We start from the raw sequence: 17,848 nt of genomic DNA, 5'->3' as shown, positions 1-17,848 counted from the left end.
TAATTAGAATTAATTAGGATTTCTTAAATTTTCTACAGTAAAAACATAGCTGCTTTTGAAGACTAGAGAAAGTAGATAACATTTTAAAAATATTTTATAATTTCTTGGTGTATGTGTGTGTTGTGTGTGTGTTTTTTCCCTAGTGTTGTCAAAATATTTGTTTTGGTGATTTCATTTGTTCATGCCTTTAAACTTCGTGTTCTAGATTTAATGTTAGTGTTTTTAAGTTTAATGACAAATGAAGGAAAAGAGCTCAGAATGCATGGAATGCAAATTGGTATAATGGAAAGAATACTGGATTTAGAGTCAGATGTTCTTGTTCTATTTTGCTACTTTTGGGCAAGTAACTCATATTTGTCTTCAAATCTCAGCTTCCACATTCTTTTCTCAATATTTCATGACTTCTCCCTTACATTCCCATTCAAATTAAGTCTTTCTGTTTTAGACTTTCTTTAGTACCTATACTTTTTCTTCAAAGCACATTTTGTCTCTTGAAATGATATATTTCTGTATTTGTCCATATTTGTTTAATTTTTTTCTTTCTACCTGGATTACAATTCAGAGGAGTAGGGTTTGTATCTGTTTCATTACTACCTACCCTGCACAGGGCAAACACATGGTAATTTATTCCATAAACTCAATATTTATTCCATAAACACAATAAATATTTTTTAAATAAATGAACTACTCACTACTGTCTGTCATATGCCAAGTTATTTCCTTCACAGCTATAAAACTCTACAACCACACCTCTTACAGAAAGCCTTTTTTGAGAAAATCAGGACAAGAGAAGTTCCCATACTACCTCCTTAAAGATACATAGGACTGTTGAGTTTACAAAATTGTACACTAACTTCTACCTTGTTTCTCACCACTCAGTGAAATATTAGGCTGGCCTAGACTAAAAGATCCTACTGTTAAGACCGTGTATTTCAACTCATGTCTAGCTTTGTGCCTGGCACATAAACACCTGATGAACTCTCAAGAAACAAAACAGATTCCAGTTAGTACTTTTATTGAAGTGACGTTATAAAAACTTGGCGTTTTTTTTACAGCATTAAAAAAATTCCCTGTTTTATTGAGAATGATCATTTATAAATAAATATTGAGTTTATGGAATAAATTATTGGTCATTTTCATTTAATTATTTATTCGTGTTCTGGTCAGGGTAAGACATTTGCTTGAGATCTGAATTAGTTTTGAAAGACAAGTGTATATGGACATGATATCTTTCCAGTAAATCTTGCAGCTATTTCCGTGCCTGCATATGTTAACATTTTTATAATTGGCTTCCAAATGACAAACACAGATGTCTGTAGTCTGAATTTCCAGCATGTTTTAGAATAAATGTTTTTCCAGTAATTTAAAGTGTACCATTGCAGTATCAAATGATTAGCTAATTGAATAGAGTTTCTGATTTTTGCTTATCTGCCAGCTTGCCATTTTTCAGATTTAAAATAAAAATAGATAGCTGTTTATGATGTGATTTATGATGTGATCTTGTTCCCTTTCTCATGTTTTTACAAAACAGAACTCTTCCTAAAAAGCTATTATGGGCATTGTTTTTCTGAGAATTTAATTTTGTCATTTGTTTAGTTTTTCTGTTTATTTGTTTTGCCTAGTGGGGTAGAGAGATTATGGTGAGAGGGAATATTTTATATTTTAATTCATTTAATTGCCACTTTGAATTCTGAGACCATGGAACTTTTTTAGATAGTGGGATTAGATATGCCAGTTTATCATCTTAGTTCTTAGGTTCTGTGGAACAGTGCTTAAAATTATTGCTTAATGTTAACTTTTCTATAAAAGGTACATTATCTTTTTTTCACTCATCATGTATTTATTGAGTACTGTTCTAGATTTTGAATATATATCAGTGAACAAAAGTTCTTACATTCATGGAGTTTACCTTCTGGTTAATTGTTCTGAAAAAATAATATGACTTCATGTAATCAATAACATAGGCCTGAAACAATGTCTTGGTAATTTTATGTCCTTAGAAGTGATTAGTTCTAAACACTGTAATAGAACTATTCTCCTTTTTTATTTTATTTTTTTATAGCTGCGTTGGGTCTTCTTTGCTGCGCGCGGGCTTTCTCTAGTTGTGGCGAGCAGGGGCTGCTCTTCACTGTGGTGTGTGGGCTTCTCATTGCAGTGCCTTCTCTTGTTGCAGAGCACAGGCTCTAGGCATGCGGGCTTCAGTGGTTGTGGCACACAGGCTTAGTAGTTGTGGCGCACAGGCTTAGTTGCTCTGCGGCATGTGGGATCTTCCTGGACCGGGGCTTGAACCCTTGTCCCCTGCATTGTCAGGCGGTCTCTTAACCACTGCGCCACCAGGGAAGTCCCTATTCTACTTTTTATTCCATATCTATTATTAACCTTTTCATTGGGTTCATTTAATAATGGATACTGTTGTCTCAGGCAGCGGGTTTTTTGTTTGTTTTTTAAAAATTTTCTCTTTTGTTATGTATTTGTACATCTAAATAAATATTAAATATATATTATATATCCTAACAGAGTTGGAATTTTAAACAAAATCTTCATTATTGTCCTGATATCCTCTGCTGTCTGAATATATTTTTAAATCTTAAGAATGTCATTAGCATATTTTTGCTTTTACATTCTTTCTGAGGGATCGTTTTAAAATGATGTCCCTAGACTTTTGATTCTATTTACAGATAATATATAATAGTGTTTCAGTTGGTTTATTTTTAAGAATGAATTTGCTCTCCAAAGTAGTTTAAATGCATTCCAGCAGCTTAATAATGTACAAATAGAGGCAACTGGTCTTGCATCTGTTCCTTAAGCAGATAGTAGAATAACCGACTAGTTGCTGATCAACTGGGGAAGAAACTTAAATGTGATATATTTTTATATTGCAGGGTCAGTGATTAGATATTTCTGACTTATTAATTAGACACATTTGTTAAGTAAACAGTACATATCTATAAACTTTTCTTCATTTACAGCAGACATATGCTGTATGTTATTCTATAGATTCTAGTATTTGTCACATTTTGATAGTTAATGATATTAACATCATCAAGATTGCTTTAATCCTTTATATCATAAGACATTTACTGGCCATCTTTGTAATTGGTCTAATTTATATATTAATATGTTTGTATATTTCCTCTATTTCCTCTTTTTAAGGCACAGAGGGCTTACACCTGTTCTTATGCTTTTGTTTCTTTCAGAATGACTGAGTTCAAATTAAATTTAGGAATTGGTAGTTAATAGTTGCTTCATATAAAATTTGGAAAATTTATGCACCAAAAAGGAAATTTCAAGTGAGCATAAGGAAAAATACCTGTAATCCCAAATCCAGAGACAGACCAAAGTTGTTATGGTTATATTCTTACAGAATTTATCCAGGCCTATGTGTATAATGTTATTAAAATTTAAGATAGGTATAATTGTTGAAGGCTGTGAGCCTGAGGCCTGCCTTATCTTTGTTAAAAGAGATGCACTTAATTTTCCTTTCACTAAAAAAGGTTATGTTGCAATATTATACCTAATGTTATATATAAACATTTACTATTAATAATGGTTTACATTAATATTTTTAATATTAATAATGGTTTGCATTAGTATTATTTTAATTGAATTAATCTAGTATTGCCCAAAATATGTTATCCATACTTCTGATATAGGTAATGATGAGATATTTTAGGTATTGTAAAAAAAAAAGTTACTACTTTTCCAGGTTTCTTTAACCAGGTTTCTTATAAGCCAAAAGTCTGATACTCATAGATCCTTAGCACCCCTCTAACACTTGCCTGTTTCTCTTAGAACCTTCAGCAAAATATCTAGCTAAAATTTTAATAATACAGTTTTATTTTTCATTGTATTCATTTTTGTTTTTATTTTTTAAAAAATGACAAGTGATACTGTCTTTTAATTTATGTCAAGGATAGAAAGTATCCTTTTAAAATAAATTTAAATAAGAAAAGTACACTAGTTAAAACATATTAAGTAACTGGTAAGTTTAGGTGACACTAGGATATGGCAAAAATCCTGATGATGGTATGCAAATGATTAAGGGCTAGGAGGCTCTACTGTTTGATCCTGAAAATATTTATAATTTTTCCCATTATAAACACGTCTGCAATGATCATTTGTATAGCTAAAGCTTTTTGCATGAAATAATTACATTTACTAATATAAGTAAGTGGAAGTCGCAGAAATTCCACAAAGCAAATGCATTTAGAGCTCCTATGTTTTCATATAATCTCATATCCAGAGATTATACTCTCACTAAACAGTGAATGAGAATGCCTGTTTTTTATTCTACCCAACTCTGGGCTAATTTTTTTTCTTTTGACATGATATTTTCAGTTCTTCTCAACATTTGAACAGTATTCATTCAGAAATACCTAGTTTCTTTGCAATTCAGTAGTCATTCTTGTGTTAAACACAGTAACCGTTGTCCATTATTTTGTCATCATTTTAGTGATGGGTTGATCTTTTAAGGAAAGTGACTCCAAATCTACTTTTTTCTTAGTGCTGATAAAGAAAAATTATCTTTGACAATAACGATGATTTTTTTTTCTGTAGCTTGCCCAGTTTCGACAAAGGAAAGCTCAATCTGATGGGCAGAATCCTAAGAAGCAGAAAAAAAAGAGGAAAACTTCAAGTAGTAAACATGACATGTCAGCATACCATGCTGTGAATATTGAGCAATCACAGAGTGATGAGATGTGCACAAATAGTTCTCAGAGATCAGGATCAGCTGTGACTCCTGAATCCACAATAATGAGAGCTCTACACAGTGGAGAAATAGTTAAGCATGACCAGGTCTTCTCTGTTGAAGTAAGTATTCATCCAGATTTTTAAATACTAGCATTCTAAGTGTAAAGTTGTTGTAATGACAACACTCATTAGCACCCTATGCGATTTTTTGTGAGCTTGATTTAACAAACACTTATTGAGCAGCTGTATTACACCAAAGATTGAGCACCAAGGATACAAAGATAAATATGACAGTCTGTATCCTTGAAAGTCACTCTAGTGGGGAAGGTGGATGTAAGATAGGCTGTGTACCTCGATTAGAGCCATGCTAGCAACAATGCACATGGTGCCCTAAAGTACCATGATTTGGGGGAATGCCCAAATCAGTCTTGTGTGTGTTATTTGGGAAAGTTTCCAGGAAGAGGTAATAGAACCAAGTCTTGAGGTGTAAGTTAGAGTTAGCTAGAGACAAAGAAGTAGGGCAGACAACCTCCATGCTGAAGAATCAGCGTTCTCAAAGACATGAAACAGTGTGATGTGATTTGGAAACCTTAAGTAGTTTAGTTTTACATGGATCTCAAAGTGATCAGGATAGGATGGTGGTAATGGTGAACAGAGGGAGGCTGTACTTGGCCCATAGAAAGTTTTCCTCAATAAATGCTAACTTTCTTCCTCCCATTAATGATGGAATTTTCAAGAATAAGGAGATGAGGGAGAAGTTAAGAGTGGATTGGGTGGTGGGTGGGATAGTGGAGCTACCAACTAAGACCAGGAGTAGAGAACAATGGGATGCTTAGGAGGAAGAGTGTTGTACAAGGCAAAAAATGATAATTTGGATTGTGCCTTGGCATATTTAGGTGGAAATAGGATTTAGATATATAGGGATTTGAGCTTTAGCCAAGAGTCAGAGATGTCATAGAGATTTGCTATTCATCATAAAAGTGGATCTTACTGAGTTTTTCCTACTTAGAGTTCTTTGAGCATTTTGGATACATAGATTAATGTTTTTCATCACCTTTGGGAAGTTTTCAGCCATTATATCTTCGAATATTCTTTCTGACCCTTTCCTCTCCTTCTGAGTCTCCATTATTCATATGTTAGTATGTTTGTTGCACAGGTCTTTGATGATCTGTTCATTTTTTTAAAATTCTTTTTTCTTTTTCTCAGACTGGATAATTTCAGTTGAACTATACTGAAGTTTGCTCTGATTCTTCTTCCTCCTCAGATCTCCTGTTAAGCCCCTCTAGTGAATTTTACATTTCAGTTATTTTACTTTTAACTCCAGAATTTCTCTTTGGTTCTTTTATAAATTCTTTCTTTTTTTATATTCCCTATTTGGCGAGGCATTGTTCTTATAATTTTCTTTAGTTTTTTAGACATTATTTCCTTCATTTATTTGACTTTTTAAAAAACAGCTAATTTAAAATCTTTGTCTATTAAGTCCAATATCTATGTTTCCTCAGGGACAGTTTCTACTGACTACTGTTTTTCTTGTGTATGGGCCATACTTTCCTTTTTCTTTGTGTATTTGTAATTTTTTAAAAATTTATTTATTTATTTTTGGCTGCATTGGTCTTCTTTGCTGCAAGTGGGCTTTCTCTAGTTGCAGAGAGCAAGGGCTACTCTTCATTGCAGTGTGCAGGCTTCTCATTGCAGTGGCTGCTCTTGTTGCGTAGCACAGGCTTTAGGCACGCGGCTTCAGTAGTTGTGGCTCGTGGGCTCTAGAGTGCAGGCTCAGTAGTTGTGGCACACGGGCTTAGTTGCTTCACGGCATTTGGGATCTTCCCGGACCAGGGCTTGAACCCGTGTCCCCTGCAGTGGCAGGTGGATTCTTAACCACTGAGCCACCAGGGAAGCCCTGTATTTGTAATTTTTTGTTGAAATCTAGATCTTTTGTATAATACAATATAGCAACCGTGGTGCTTGATTTGATTTGAAGATGTTTTTATTTTCATTTTCTGCCTAACAAATCAATACTTGGGCTTTCACTAGAATTTTAGCATTTCAAGTGCAGAGTGTCTTGTTCACCATTTTATCCTCAGTAGCACAGTTCTTAGTACACAATATGCGTTTAATCAGTAGCCATTCAAAAGAATAAGTAAGTGAGCGAACCATAAGGACTTGCATCATGAAAGTGGTTTTTTGTGGTTTTTTTTTTTTTTTTTTTTTTTGGCCGCGCTGGGTCTTCACTGCTGTGCACAGACTTTCTCTAGTTGTGGCAAGTGGGGGCTACTCTTCGTTGCAGTGCACAGGCTTCTCATTGCGGTGGCTTCTCTTGTTGCTGAGCACAGGCTCTAGGCGCACGGGCTTCAGTAGTTGCAGCATGCAGGCTCAGTGGTTGTGGCACATGCGGCCCAGAGTGTGCAGGCTTCAGTAGTTGCAGTGTGTGGGCTCAGTAGTTGCGGCACACAGGCTCTAGAGCACATGGGCTTCAGTAGTTGTGGCACATGGGCTTAGTTGCCCGTGGCATGTGGTATCTTCCCGGACCAGAGATCGGACCGATGTCCCCTGCATTGGCAGGTGGATTCTTAAACACTGGACCACCTGGGAAGTCCCATGAAAGTGTTTTAGATTTAAAAGAGGGCCACATAAGTTAGGAACCACTGATACAGGATTTTAGAATAGGAGTAAGCTTATTTCTGTTCCTGGCATCATTACTACATCAGAGAGGAGGTTGACTTGGAACTTGGTCTTGAGTGCTGAATAAAATTTCCGTAAGTGTAGATGAGAAAGGAGACAGTGATGGTTCATGTTTGGTTTTTTTTCGGTTTTTGCTTTTTTTGTTTGTTTGGTTGGGTTTTTTTTGTTTTTTGTTTCTGTTAATTTTTTTGAGCTCATTGGACACGTACTTTATTATCTTTCCCCATTTTGGAGGAATAACTTCTCAGACTTCCATGTGTATACAGATCACATGTGGGATCTTTTTAAAATGTAGATTCTGATTCAGCAGGTCTGGGTGGGGCCCATGAATCAGCTTTTTTTTTTTTTTAATGTTTTTAAATTGAAGTATAGTTGATTTACAATGTTGTGTTAGTTTCTGATGTACAACAAAGTGATTCAGTTATAAGTATATATACATATACTTATGTATATATATGCATCCATATATATGTATATATACTTATTCAGATTCTTTTCCATTATGGTTTATTACAAGATATAGAATATAGTTCCATGTGCTATACAGTAGGATCTTGTTGTTTTATCTATTTTATATATAGTAGATTGTATCTGCTAATCCCAAAGTTCTAATTTATCACTCCCTGCCTTTCCTCTTTGGTAACCATAAGTTTGTTTTCTACGTCTGTGAGTTTGTTTCTATTTTGTAAATAAGTTCATTTGTGTCATTTTTTTGATTCCACATGTAAGTTATATCATATGATGTTTGTCTTTCTCTGTTTGACTTACTTCACTTACTATGATAATCTCTAAGTCCATGCATGTTGCTGCATATGGCATTATTTCTTTTTTTATGGCTCAGTAGTATTCCGTTATATATATATATATATATATATATATATATATATATATATATATCTCAATCATATCTTCTTTATCCATTCATCGGTTGATGGACACTTAGGTTGTTTCCGTGTCTTAGCTATTGTAAATAGTACTGCTATGAACATTGGGGTGCATGTATCTTTTCCAATTAGAGTTTTCTCCAGATATATGTCCAGGAGTGGAATTGCTGGATCATATGGTAATCATATGAGTATTATGTTGGCTGTGAGTTTGTGATAAATAACTTTTATTATGTTGAGATATGTTCTCTCTATACCAACTTTAGTAAGAGTTTTTATCATGAATGGATATTTCACAAAAATAAACTGAAAATGGATTAAAGACCTAAATATAAGACCGGATACTATAAAACTCTTAGAGGAAAACATAGGCAGAACACTCTTTGGCATAAATTGCAGCAATATCTTTTTCGATCTGTCTCCTAGAGTAATGGAAATAAAAAGAAAAATAAACACCTAGTTAAACCCAAAAGCTTTTGCACAGCAAAGGAAGCCATAAACAAAACGAAAAGACAATGCACAGAATAGGAGAAAATATTTGCAAGTGATGTGACTGACAGTGGATTAATCTCCAAAACTTACAAACAGCTCATATGGCTTAATATCAAAAAAACAAACAACCCAATCAAAAAATGGGCAGAAGACCTATATAGTCATTTCACCAAAGAAGATATACAGATGGCCAAGAGGCACATGAAAAGATGCTCAACATCGCTAACTATTAGAGAAATGCAAATCAAAACTACAGTGAGATACCACCTCACACCAGTCAGAATGGCCATCACCACAAAGTCTACAAACAATAAATGCTGGAGAGGGTGTGGAGAAAAGGGAACCCTCCTATACTGGTGGGAATATAAATTGGTATAGCCACTATGAAGAACAGTATGGAGGTTCCTTAAAAAACTAAAAATAGAGCTAACATATGATCCAGTAATCCCACTCCTGAGCATATATCTGGAGAAAACCATGGTTCAAAAGGATACATGCACCCCAGTGTTCATTGCAGCGCTGTTTACAATAGCTAAGACATGGAAACAGTCTATCCATTGACAGCTGAATGGATAAAGAAGATGTGGTACATATATACAATGGAATATTACTCAGCCATTAAGAAGAATGATGGATGGACCTAGAGTCTTTAATGCAGAGTGAAGTAAGTCAGAGAAAGACAAATATCATATGATATTGTTTATATGTGGAATCTAAAAAAATGATACAAATGAACTTACTTACAAAACAGAAACAGACTCACAGACTTAGAGAATGAATTTATGGTTACCAGGGGGAAGGGTGGGGGGAGGGATAGATTGGGAGTTTGAGATTAACATGTACACACTGCTGTATTTAAAATAGATAACCCTATTAGAATTTTTTAATGTTTCTTTATGTGTATACACAGGATAATTTTATAGATGTAAATATTATGTTTAATTGTATTCCATAACATGAACACAAAAGTGGAATGATAATAAAATAAAATAGATAACCAACAAGGACCTACTGTATAGCACAGCGAATTCTGCTTAGTAGTCTGTAATAACCTAAATGGGAAAAGAACTTGAAAAAGAATAGATACATGTGTGTGTATAACTGAATCACTTTGCTGTACACCTGAAACTAACACAACATTGTTAATCAACTATACTCCAATATAAAATAAAAATTTTTTTAATTTTTAAAAAAGAATGGATGTTGAATTTTATCAAATGCTTTTTCTGCATCAATTGAGATGATCATGTGGTTTTTGTCTTTTCTTCTGTTGATGTGGTGTATCACATTGATTGATTTGCGTACGTTGAACCATCCTTGTGAACCTCAGATGAATCCAGCTTAATCATGGTGTATGATCCTTTTTAATGTGTTTGTGGATTTGGTTTGCTAATATTTTGTGGAGGATTTTCTCATCTATATTCATCAAAGATATTGTATTGTAATTTTCTTTTTTTGTGGAATCTTTGTCTGGTTTGGGTATCAAGGTGATAGTGGCTTCATACAATGACTTTGGGCGTTTTCCCTCCCCTTTAGTCTTTTGGAAGAATTTGAGCAGGATTGATATAAGTTCTTCTTTGTATGTTTAGGAATCCCCCAGTGAAGCCATCCAGTTCTGGACTTTTGTTTGAAGGGAGTTTTTTAAAATTACAGATTCTGTTTCACTTCTAGTGATCAGTCTGTTCAAATTCTCTATTTCTTCTTGATTCAGTTTTGATGGGCTGTATGTTTCTAGAAACTGGTCCATTTATTCTAGGTTGTCCAATTTGTTGGCACATAATTGTTCATAGTATTCTCTTATGTTTTTTTGTATTTCTGTCGTATCAGTTGTTATTTCTCCTCTTTCATTTCTTATTTTATTTTGGTCCTCTTTTCTTCTTGGTGATCCCTGCCAGAGGTTTGTTGATTTTGTCCTTTCAAAACACCAGCTCTTGGTTTTAGTGATTATTTCTATTGTTTTTTAAATCTCTGTTTTATTTATTTCCTCTCTGAGCTTTATTATTTCCTTCCTTCTGCTGACTTTAGGTTTTGCTTTTTCTTCTAATTCTTTTAGGTGGTAGGTTAGGTTGTTTATTTGAGAAATTTCTTGTTTTTGAGCAAGTCCTGTGTCACTATGAACTTCCCTCTTAGGACTGCTTTTGCTGCATTTCATAGCTTTTGTATGGTTGTGTTTTCATTGTCATTTGTCTCAAGGTATTTTTAAAATTTCATTGTTGAGCCATTAGTTTTTTAGTAGCATATTGTTTAGTCTCCCTGTAATCATTTTTTCTCGTTTTTCTCTCTGCAGTTGATTTCTAGCTTCATGCTGTTGTGATCAAAAAAGATACTTGAAATAATTTCTGTCCCTTTAAATTTGTTTAGGCTTGCCATGTGTCCTAGTATGTGGTCTATCCCAGAGAATATTCCATGTGCGCTTGAAAAGAATGTAGTCTGTTTTGGGGGGATGTAATGTCCTGAAAATATCGATTAAGTTTAACTGTTCTATTGTGTCATTTACAATCTCTGTTGCCTTATTTTCTGTCTGGAAGATCTGTCCATTGATGTCAGAGGGGTGTTAAAGTCTCCTATTATTATTATATTTCCATCAGTTTCTCCCTTTATGTCCATTAGTATTTGTTTTATGTAGGTGCTTCTGTATTGGATTCATATATGGTTCATATTTGTTGAGTGAAAAAATGAAATATCTGGGTCTCTTTTCTCACTTGTAAAATTAGATTCTTAGATTTGATGAGAGCGTGTGAACAGTGAAAATTTAGGTTTCCTCTTTGACTCTTCCTAGTACTTCTAAGCTGAGGGAAGCTTAGTAAAGCCACTCACTTCATACCCAAATCCCAGGGATGTAAGGATGAAGCAAGAATGTCTTTGAAAGTTTTTTGTAAGCTGCAACAGTGTTAATAACAACAGAGGTTGGTAATTTTCTTCAAGTTGTTGCGAATTTTCTAGCACCAAAATTTGATGATTCTTCATTTTAAAGAAATTGAACTTTTTGGAGTAACAATTTAGGACTTTATTTTATTTAAAAGAGATGTAAGCATTAGAGGGATGATATCTTTTATGGTGCTTTTGTCTTACAAATGATTTGTAGTGTATAAAAGACCCTGTGTGAAAGTACTTCTTGATACTTTTATATTTAGAAAACTGCCTAGTGATAAATTTTAGATGTGTTATTTAACCATTGTGATTCATAATCAGAGTGGAATTTTTAAAGAATTTAATAATTTTTTACCTGTTTTTTAGTAAAATTTTTTGAGTTTTCTGTCATAAGTTACCAATAGTAATGGGCTAATAAAGTACAATATTTGGAGAGGGGATGCAGTAGAAAGACTTTAATATAATCAGTTTTTACTTTCTGTTTTAGCCGGAAAGTGAAATTTCAACCACGGCAGATGATTATAGTTCAGAGGTAAGGATAAGTAACACTGTGATTGACATTTCATATTCTTTTGAAATTATTGTTGATTATTAGTACTATATTACTTGCAACTCACATGCTTTATGTTTTTATAAATATAATAAGAATATAGCACAGTATGATGTAATGTAAATGACCTAGAAAACCTGAAGTTTATATTTTTCTGATATATCTTTTTTTCAGATTATTAACTAAAGTCTTAAATCTGTTTGAATAAGTTGGTCCTTAATTAGATTGAGGCCTTGTTTTAGTTTCTAGGAGAGTGTTTGAAATTGGGTTTCTAGGATACATGATATAAGGTATCCATATTTAACACAGTAAACATTTCATATTATAGGGTATTTTATTTTGCGTAATGCTTTTTACAACTGCTTGAATTCTAGTTAATTATATAAATTCATTTATTGAAATTAATATTGCAGTAGTGATTTTTAATTTAGGTAATAAAAGCTAACGTGGGCATTGGACACTTCAGGAAATACCTTCTTTATGTGTTAATAAATGTATGTCATTTTATCTTTTTCTTATTCTTTTAGATATGATTGTCATTTTTTTTGGTCTAATATTTGAGGACATGGAAAACTTTCTTACATTGAATGGTTCAACAACTCAGTGTATTCTATAAGTTTTGATTTATTGTAGGTGTCTAATAGGAAAGAAAAAAAACTTCATGTACTTAAATGAACTTATTACTGTTTCGGATTGCTAATGGGAGTGAAAACTTTTACACTTCAAAAGTTTAATGTGTTTAAAAGCTGGGAATATACTTATTAGTGATCTGGTCAGGGAAATAATTAACCAATGTTAAATAAATAAATTAGTGCCCAGTTTAGGCTACATAAATTTGCCTTTATGGGAAGTATCTCAGTTTAAAATTACAGCTTGCAATTCAGAGAATCTGTGCTTGTGACTTTAAATTGGGGACTTAGATATGAAAACATTGCTTTTCTCTTCCATAATACCTTAATTCTTAGAGCTTGTCTTTCTTGATTGAAGTTTAAGATGGTTTGGCACTTGAACTACTGGTGATTTTTGGGCAGCCCAGGATTCCACAAAGTGCTTTTTTTTTTTTCTTTATACCAAAGTGAATTTTTTTTATAATCCAAGTGGCTACAGATCAGACCATCTAATACATGCCTGTGAAATTTGGTTAAAATTAATATTTTAAATTTTTATTGTGATACCTAGTAAATATGATGTGTTTCAAAATGAGGTACAAATAATTTTAAATATAAGTCCTACAGATAAAAGTTAAAACATGTTGTCCAGGGCTTCCCTGGTGGTTCAGTGGTTAAGAAACTGTCCTGATAATGCACACGGGTTCAAGCCCAGGTCTGGGAAGATCCCACGTGTCGTGGAACAACTAAGCCCATGTGCCACAACTACTGAGCCTGTGCCCTAGAGCCCACGAGCCACAACTACTGAGCCCACATGCCACAACTGCTGAAGCCCACGTGCCTAGAGCCCATACTGTGCCACAAAGAGAAGCCACCTCAATGAGAAGCCCACGTGCTGCAACTAGAGAAAGCCTGTGCGCAGCAGTGAAGACCCAACGCAGCCAAAAATAAATAAATAAATAAATAAAAATTTTTTTAAAAAAGAGTAATACGAATTTTTAAAAAAACAAAAAAACATGTCCATGATTCAACAATAAGAAATATATTTTACATATATATGTGTATGTAATTTTATATATTTACATATGTATTACGTATATGTGTATAGTTGTATACATGAATAATTGTGCACATGAATAATTGTGCACATGAGTAATATATACATATTCATACATACATATTTTTTTAAACCAAACTTTCAGGAAAAGATACTTTACTATGTGACCAGTCGTCTGATACTTTTTCTTTCTAACACTGGTCACAAAAACTCAATTGATTAGCTGATGTATAAGTTGAAAAAATTAGTGATTTAGAAGGTTATGTTGAAAGATAATTATGAATAATCTTTGACAGATTTGACCAGATTTGAATCATATTCCTTGTAATATCCATTTTGGGCCTAGATTCATAATGGATTATACTTTGAGAAATTTACATATTTTACTATGTGTATAGAAAATAGTATAGAATTGATAGTCTATGAAATATTTGATGATGTCTCATCAAGATTGCTAAAATGGGTACCGCTTCAATCCATGATACTCTGGACTGGTTTTGGGTCTTTAGCTACTTGACTTAATGACATTGGACTGGTTTGACTGAGCTAGAATTTCAGAGGACTTCTAAGCCATATTCACAGTCTTAGGAGGCAGAAAAATCTTCAGTAGGTCAAATTTATAAACCAAAGAATATACAACATGATAAATCAACTATATTTCAATAAAAATAAAAAATAAAACAAGGAGTAAATCTCACACTGTAATACTCTTCATATTAGAACTCTTAAGGGACCTCTAAAATGAAATTCCTTTCTAGGCAACACATATAACTTCACTACAAATAACAGATTTGTGAAGTATGACAGTCTTGGCTGCTCTGGTTTGCATTTGAATATTCTTAAAATTTCAAAATTACATGGTGTTAATCATAAGACACATAATTATCTTGTATTTTGTCTAAATATCACTGTCATTTTTCTGGTCCATAGGGAAATAAGGTGATGTAAAAGAGAAGGGGCTTTGGAGCCAGAAAGTCCTATTTTCAAATTTCAGCTTCTTCGCCTCTGAGCAGGATGAATTTGGACACATCACTTAAACTCTGAAATACAGTTTCCTTACCTGTAAAATGGGGGAAATAATATCTATATCACAGGGTAGTTTTGAGGGTTATTTGGTAATTTTAGTATGATGTTTGATATATAAAAAACAATCAGCAAAGCCTGGGGGTTTTTTTTACTGTGCTTCACTAGATGTATGCTTTTCTTCACACTAAGTTTATATGAAACAAATGAATGACGTGAATTCTTTTAACAATTTATTCTCAGAAGGATTTCAGATTCTGATTCTATGTTTAATTAGCAATTAGTTTAGAAATTTTATTTTGATAGATATGGTATGTGCTTAATGTTCTTGACTTCTGTGGCTAGTATATCCCTTGGATTAAAAAATGGATTCAGGTCTAGAAAGGATTAGTCAGATAATTTTATCCTGTGATCTCCCTAAGATCTGTTCTGTATAAAAATATATCCAATTATGTATACTAGAGAAATCAGACTAAATAAAAAATACCCTTCTTATGAATTAATTTAAATTATACATAATCTTTTCAGTTCTTGGTGAAGGGACATTTCATATCTAGAATACCATATTTACATAAAATATTTTTATCGATACCCTTAGAGCAGGGTTATTTGGGGAAAGTTGGAAATGCTACAGGCAACATACAGGGATAAGACAAGTAAATAAATATGCTTTGCTATGTATAGAAAGATGAAATGATAGTAGGGCATACAGTCTTTTTATGGACTTCAACTGATTATTCAGAACTTCTTAACAAGTCACTTCTAGGACTCACGACATTTATGAAGTGACTGGCTGCAGTTGGAGACATAGCCTATAACCAGCCATTAAGTAACGTAAACTTAGCTTTTCAACTTTGACTTGGGTTTCTTTCTTTCTTTTTTTTAACTTCACCTTATTTTCATTTTCTCCCTCCCTGTCTCAGCTTATATATTGAAGGTGTACAACATGGTGCTTGATACTTAACTTTGACTTTGAATGAATGATCTTAACCTCATTAGTTTCTTGGCTCTAATTCCAGGAGTCAGCTAGGCACAGTGAACTCCTATAATTTTTATGAACTATTAGATTCTTCTTATCTTTTTATTAAAACATCCATTATTAATATTTTTGTACATACTGCCAAATTAAGTATAATAAGGATAAGGTGTTAATCATAAATAAAGAGTGAGTTGTTCTTCTGTGTTTTTGAACTGATGTCCACTGAAAGGAAAAGTTTCTGTGTGAAGAACATTTTATGATTATAAAATAAGAGTCATCTTTCCTCTGATTCTTTCTGAATAGCAATATTTTTAGGAGATGATACTTACTCTACAGAACACTTTAAAATTTAGAATGTACCTTATTTGTACTTTCCCAAATCTTCAAGTTGTCTACACAGATTGAGTAAATTATGAATTCAAAAAGACTCTATTAGTGTAGCCTAAAGGTTAAATAACTTTGAAAACTGCCACAGTAAAGAACGACATTAAGAAAAGTTAAGCTTTCTTCAGTTGGAGGGGTCTGTTCATCTAATCTTCATGTTTCAAGCTGTTAATGTGCCTTCATATTATGGTTTACCAAGTATTGTGTTAAAACGCTAGTGTAAGAAGATGAGATAAATGCTCTACCTGTTAGGTATCAGTGAAGCAATTATCTAGATTAAAAAATATCATTTATTGCTAACTATTAATGATCCTAATATTCTGTTGAGTGTTTCTTTTCTAACTTTGAAATATAGTTTAGTTCTGGTGTATAATCTCTTATTACCTATTTACATGATATTAAATTTTTAAGAACTATTAATATTGACAAGATTTTAATATTTATTATAATATAATTAAGTTTTGAAAACAGTCATGTAGTATTTTAAGAAGCCAATACATATGACTTGCTCAAGTGTAAAATGTGCTCAATTTAGAGAAAAGTTAAGCTGAATGTTGGCTATTTAATGTGTTAGATTCAATTATTATAAATAGATAACTAATTTATGTAAGTGATATCACCACTTAAAGGAATATCCTTTGCTTAATATGATATTTGAAAATATTCATAAAATCCATTTCATTATACTGTTACCCTAAAGGAAAAGTTTAGTAGATGTTTATCAAAGTGCTTCATTTCAAAATCAAGAAAAGCTAATTGAAATTTAGAATTTAATTTGAAAGTTATTGCAAGTGACTTTATTAATAATCTTAATAGAGTTAGTATTGCTGTGTTCTGATAGTTTTCACAAATTCTAGTAATGTGTTGCCATAAAGGTGAAATTTTTTTTTAACTTTAAGCTTTGTTTTTTGAAATTATCCTCAGGGAAAAAAGAAGGAATCAAACTCTGGAAAGAACTCTTAATTAGGATCTTCACTTTTTCAAGTGTTGTGATCCATATCAACCTAATCCTGATTCTAAGATATTCTGTTCTATGTAATTGAACAGTAAAAACTTCATTATCTTGGATTCTGTTAACATAGAATTGTGAGAAATTAAGTGTAAACAGGAATGAAGTTCACTTGTTTGCTGTTGGGGGAAGGAAGGTATTATTGAGTAGATTAATTGATCTGAAATTAATCTCCCACCAGGTCAACCCCAGAGACATATTCTGCCAACCTCCTGCGTCCTACCACAAAATGTCTATGATAGAGACACCTGTATTCTGGAAAATCTCCACATCTGTCAGGGTTGGCATGGCTATCATAGTACCCTCAGGGGAAGGTTCTTGGGGGAGTTTTCCTCAGCTCTTGACATCTCCTCCTACTTCTTCACCTGCTTGCCAACCTTCAGTAGATGTACATCAGTAAACAGTTTTACTTTAAAATGAATAGGGCTTAATCAAAAAACAATTATTTAAATGATTTTAAGGCAGTGTTTTGTAGAGGAGGATCTTGTAACTAGAGGTTTATAGTTATTCTTCTGAAGACAAAAGAGAAACTGCACTTAGTCAGAACCTTAATTCACTTAAATGAAAATGTATAGCACAGTGTCTTTTGCATTGTAAGCACTCAAATATATGAGGAATTC

The 17,848-nt window shown here is 33.1% G+C and overlaps 1 protein-coding gene across 16 annotated transcripts in view; it reads left to right on the top strand.

Moving 5' to 3' along the window:
* AKAP9 (A-kinase anchoring protein 9) overlaps positions 1-17,848 on the top strand; it is a 150,368-nt gene that overhangs the window by 17,166 nt on the left and 115,354 nt on the right. For 15 of the 16 annotated variants that reach the window (XM_082471645.1, XM_082471643.1, XM_082471644.1 and 12 more), the window contains 2 exons: positions 4,558-4,812; positions 12,106-12,150. In XM_082471645.1, the coding sequence (XP_082327771.1) occupies positions 4,558-4,812; positions 12,106-12,150 (300 nt within the window). The remainder of the gene's footprint in view (positions 1-4,557; positions 4,813-12,105; positions 12,151-17,848) is intronic. The other variant, XM_082471639.1, reaches the window with a different exon arrangement.

Source organism: Balaenoptera physalus (assembly GCF_965194825.1).
Source record: "Balaenoptera physalus genome assembly, chromosome: 8".
Lineage (NCBI taxonomy): Eukaryota > Metazoa > Chordata > Mammalia > Artiodactyla > Balaenopteridae > Balaenoptera > Balaenoptera physalus.
Note: the sequence above shows the minus strand (reverse complement) of the source record. Positions and strands in the feature narration are given on the sequence as shown.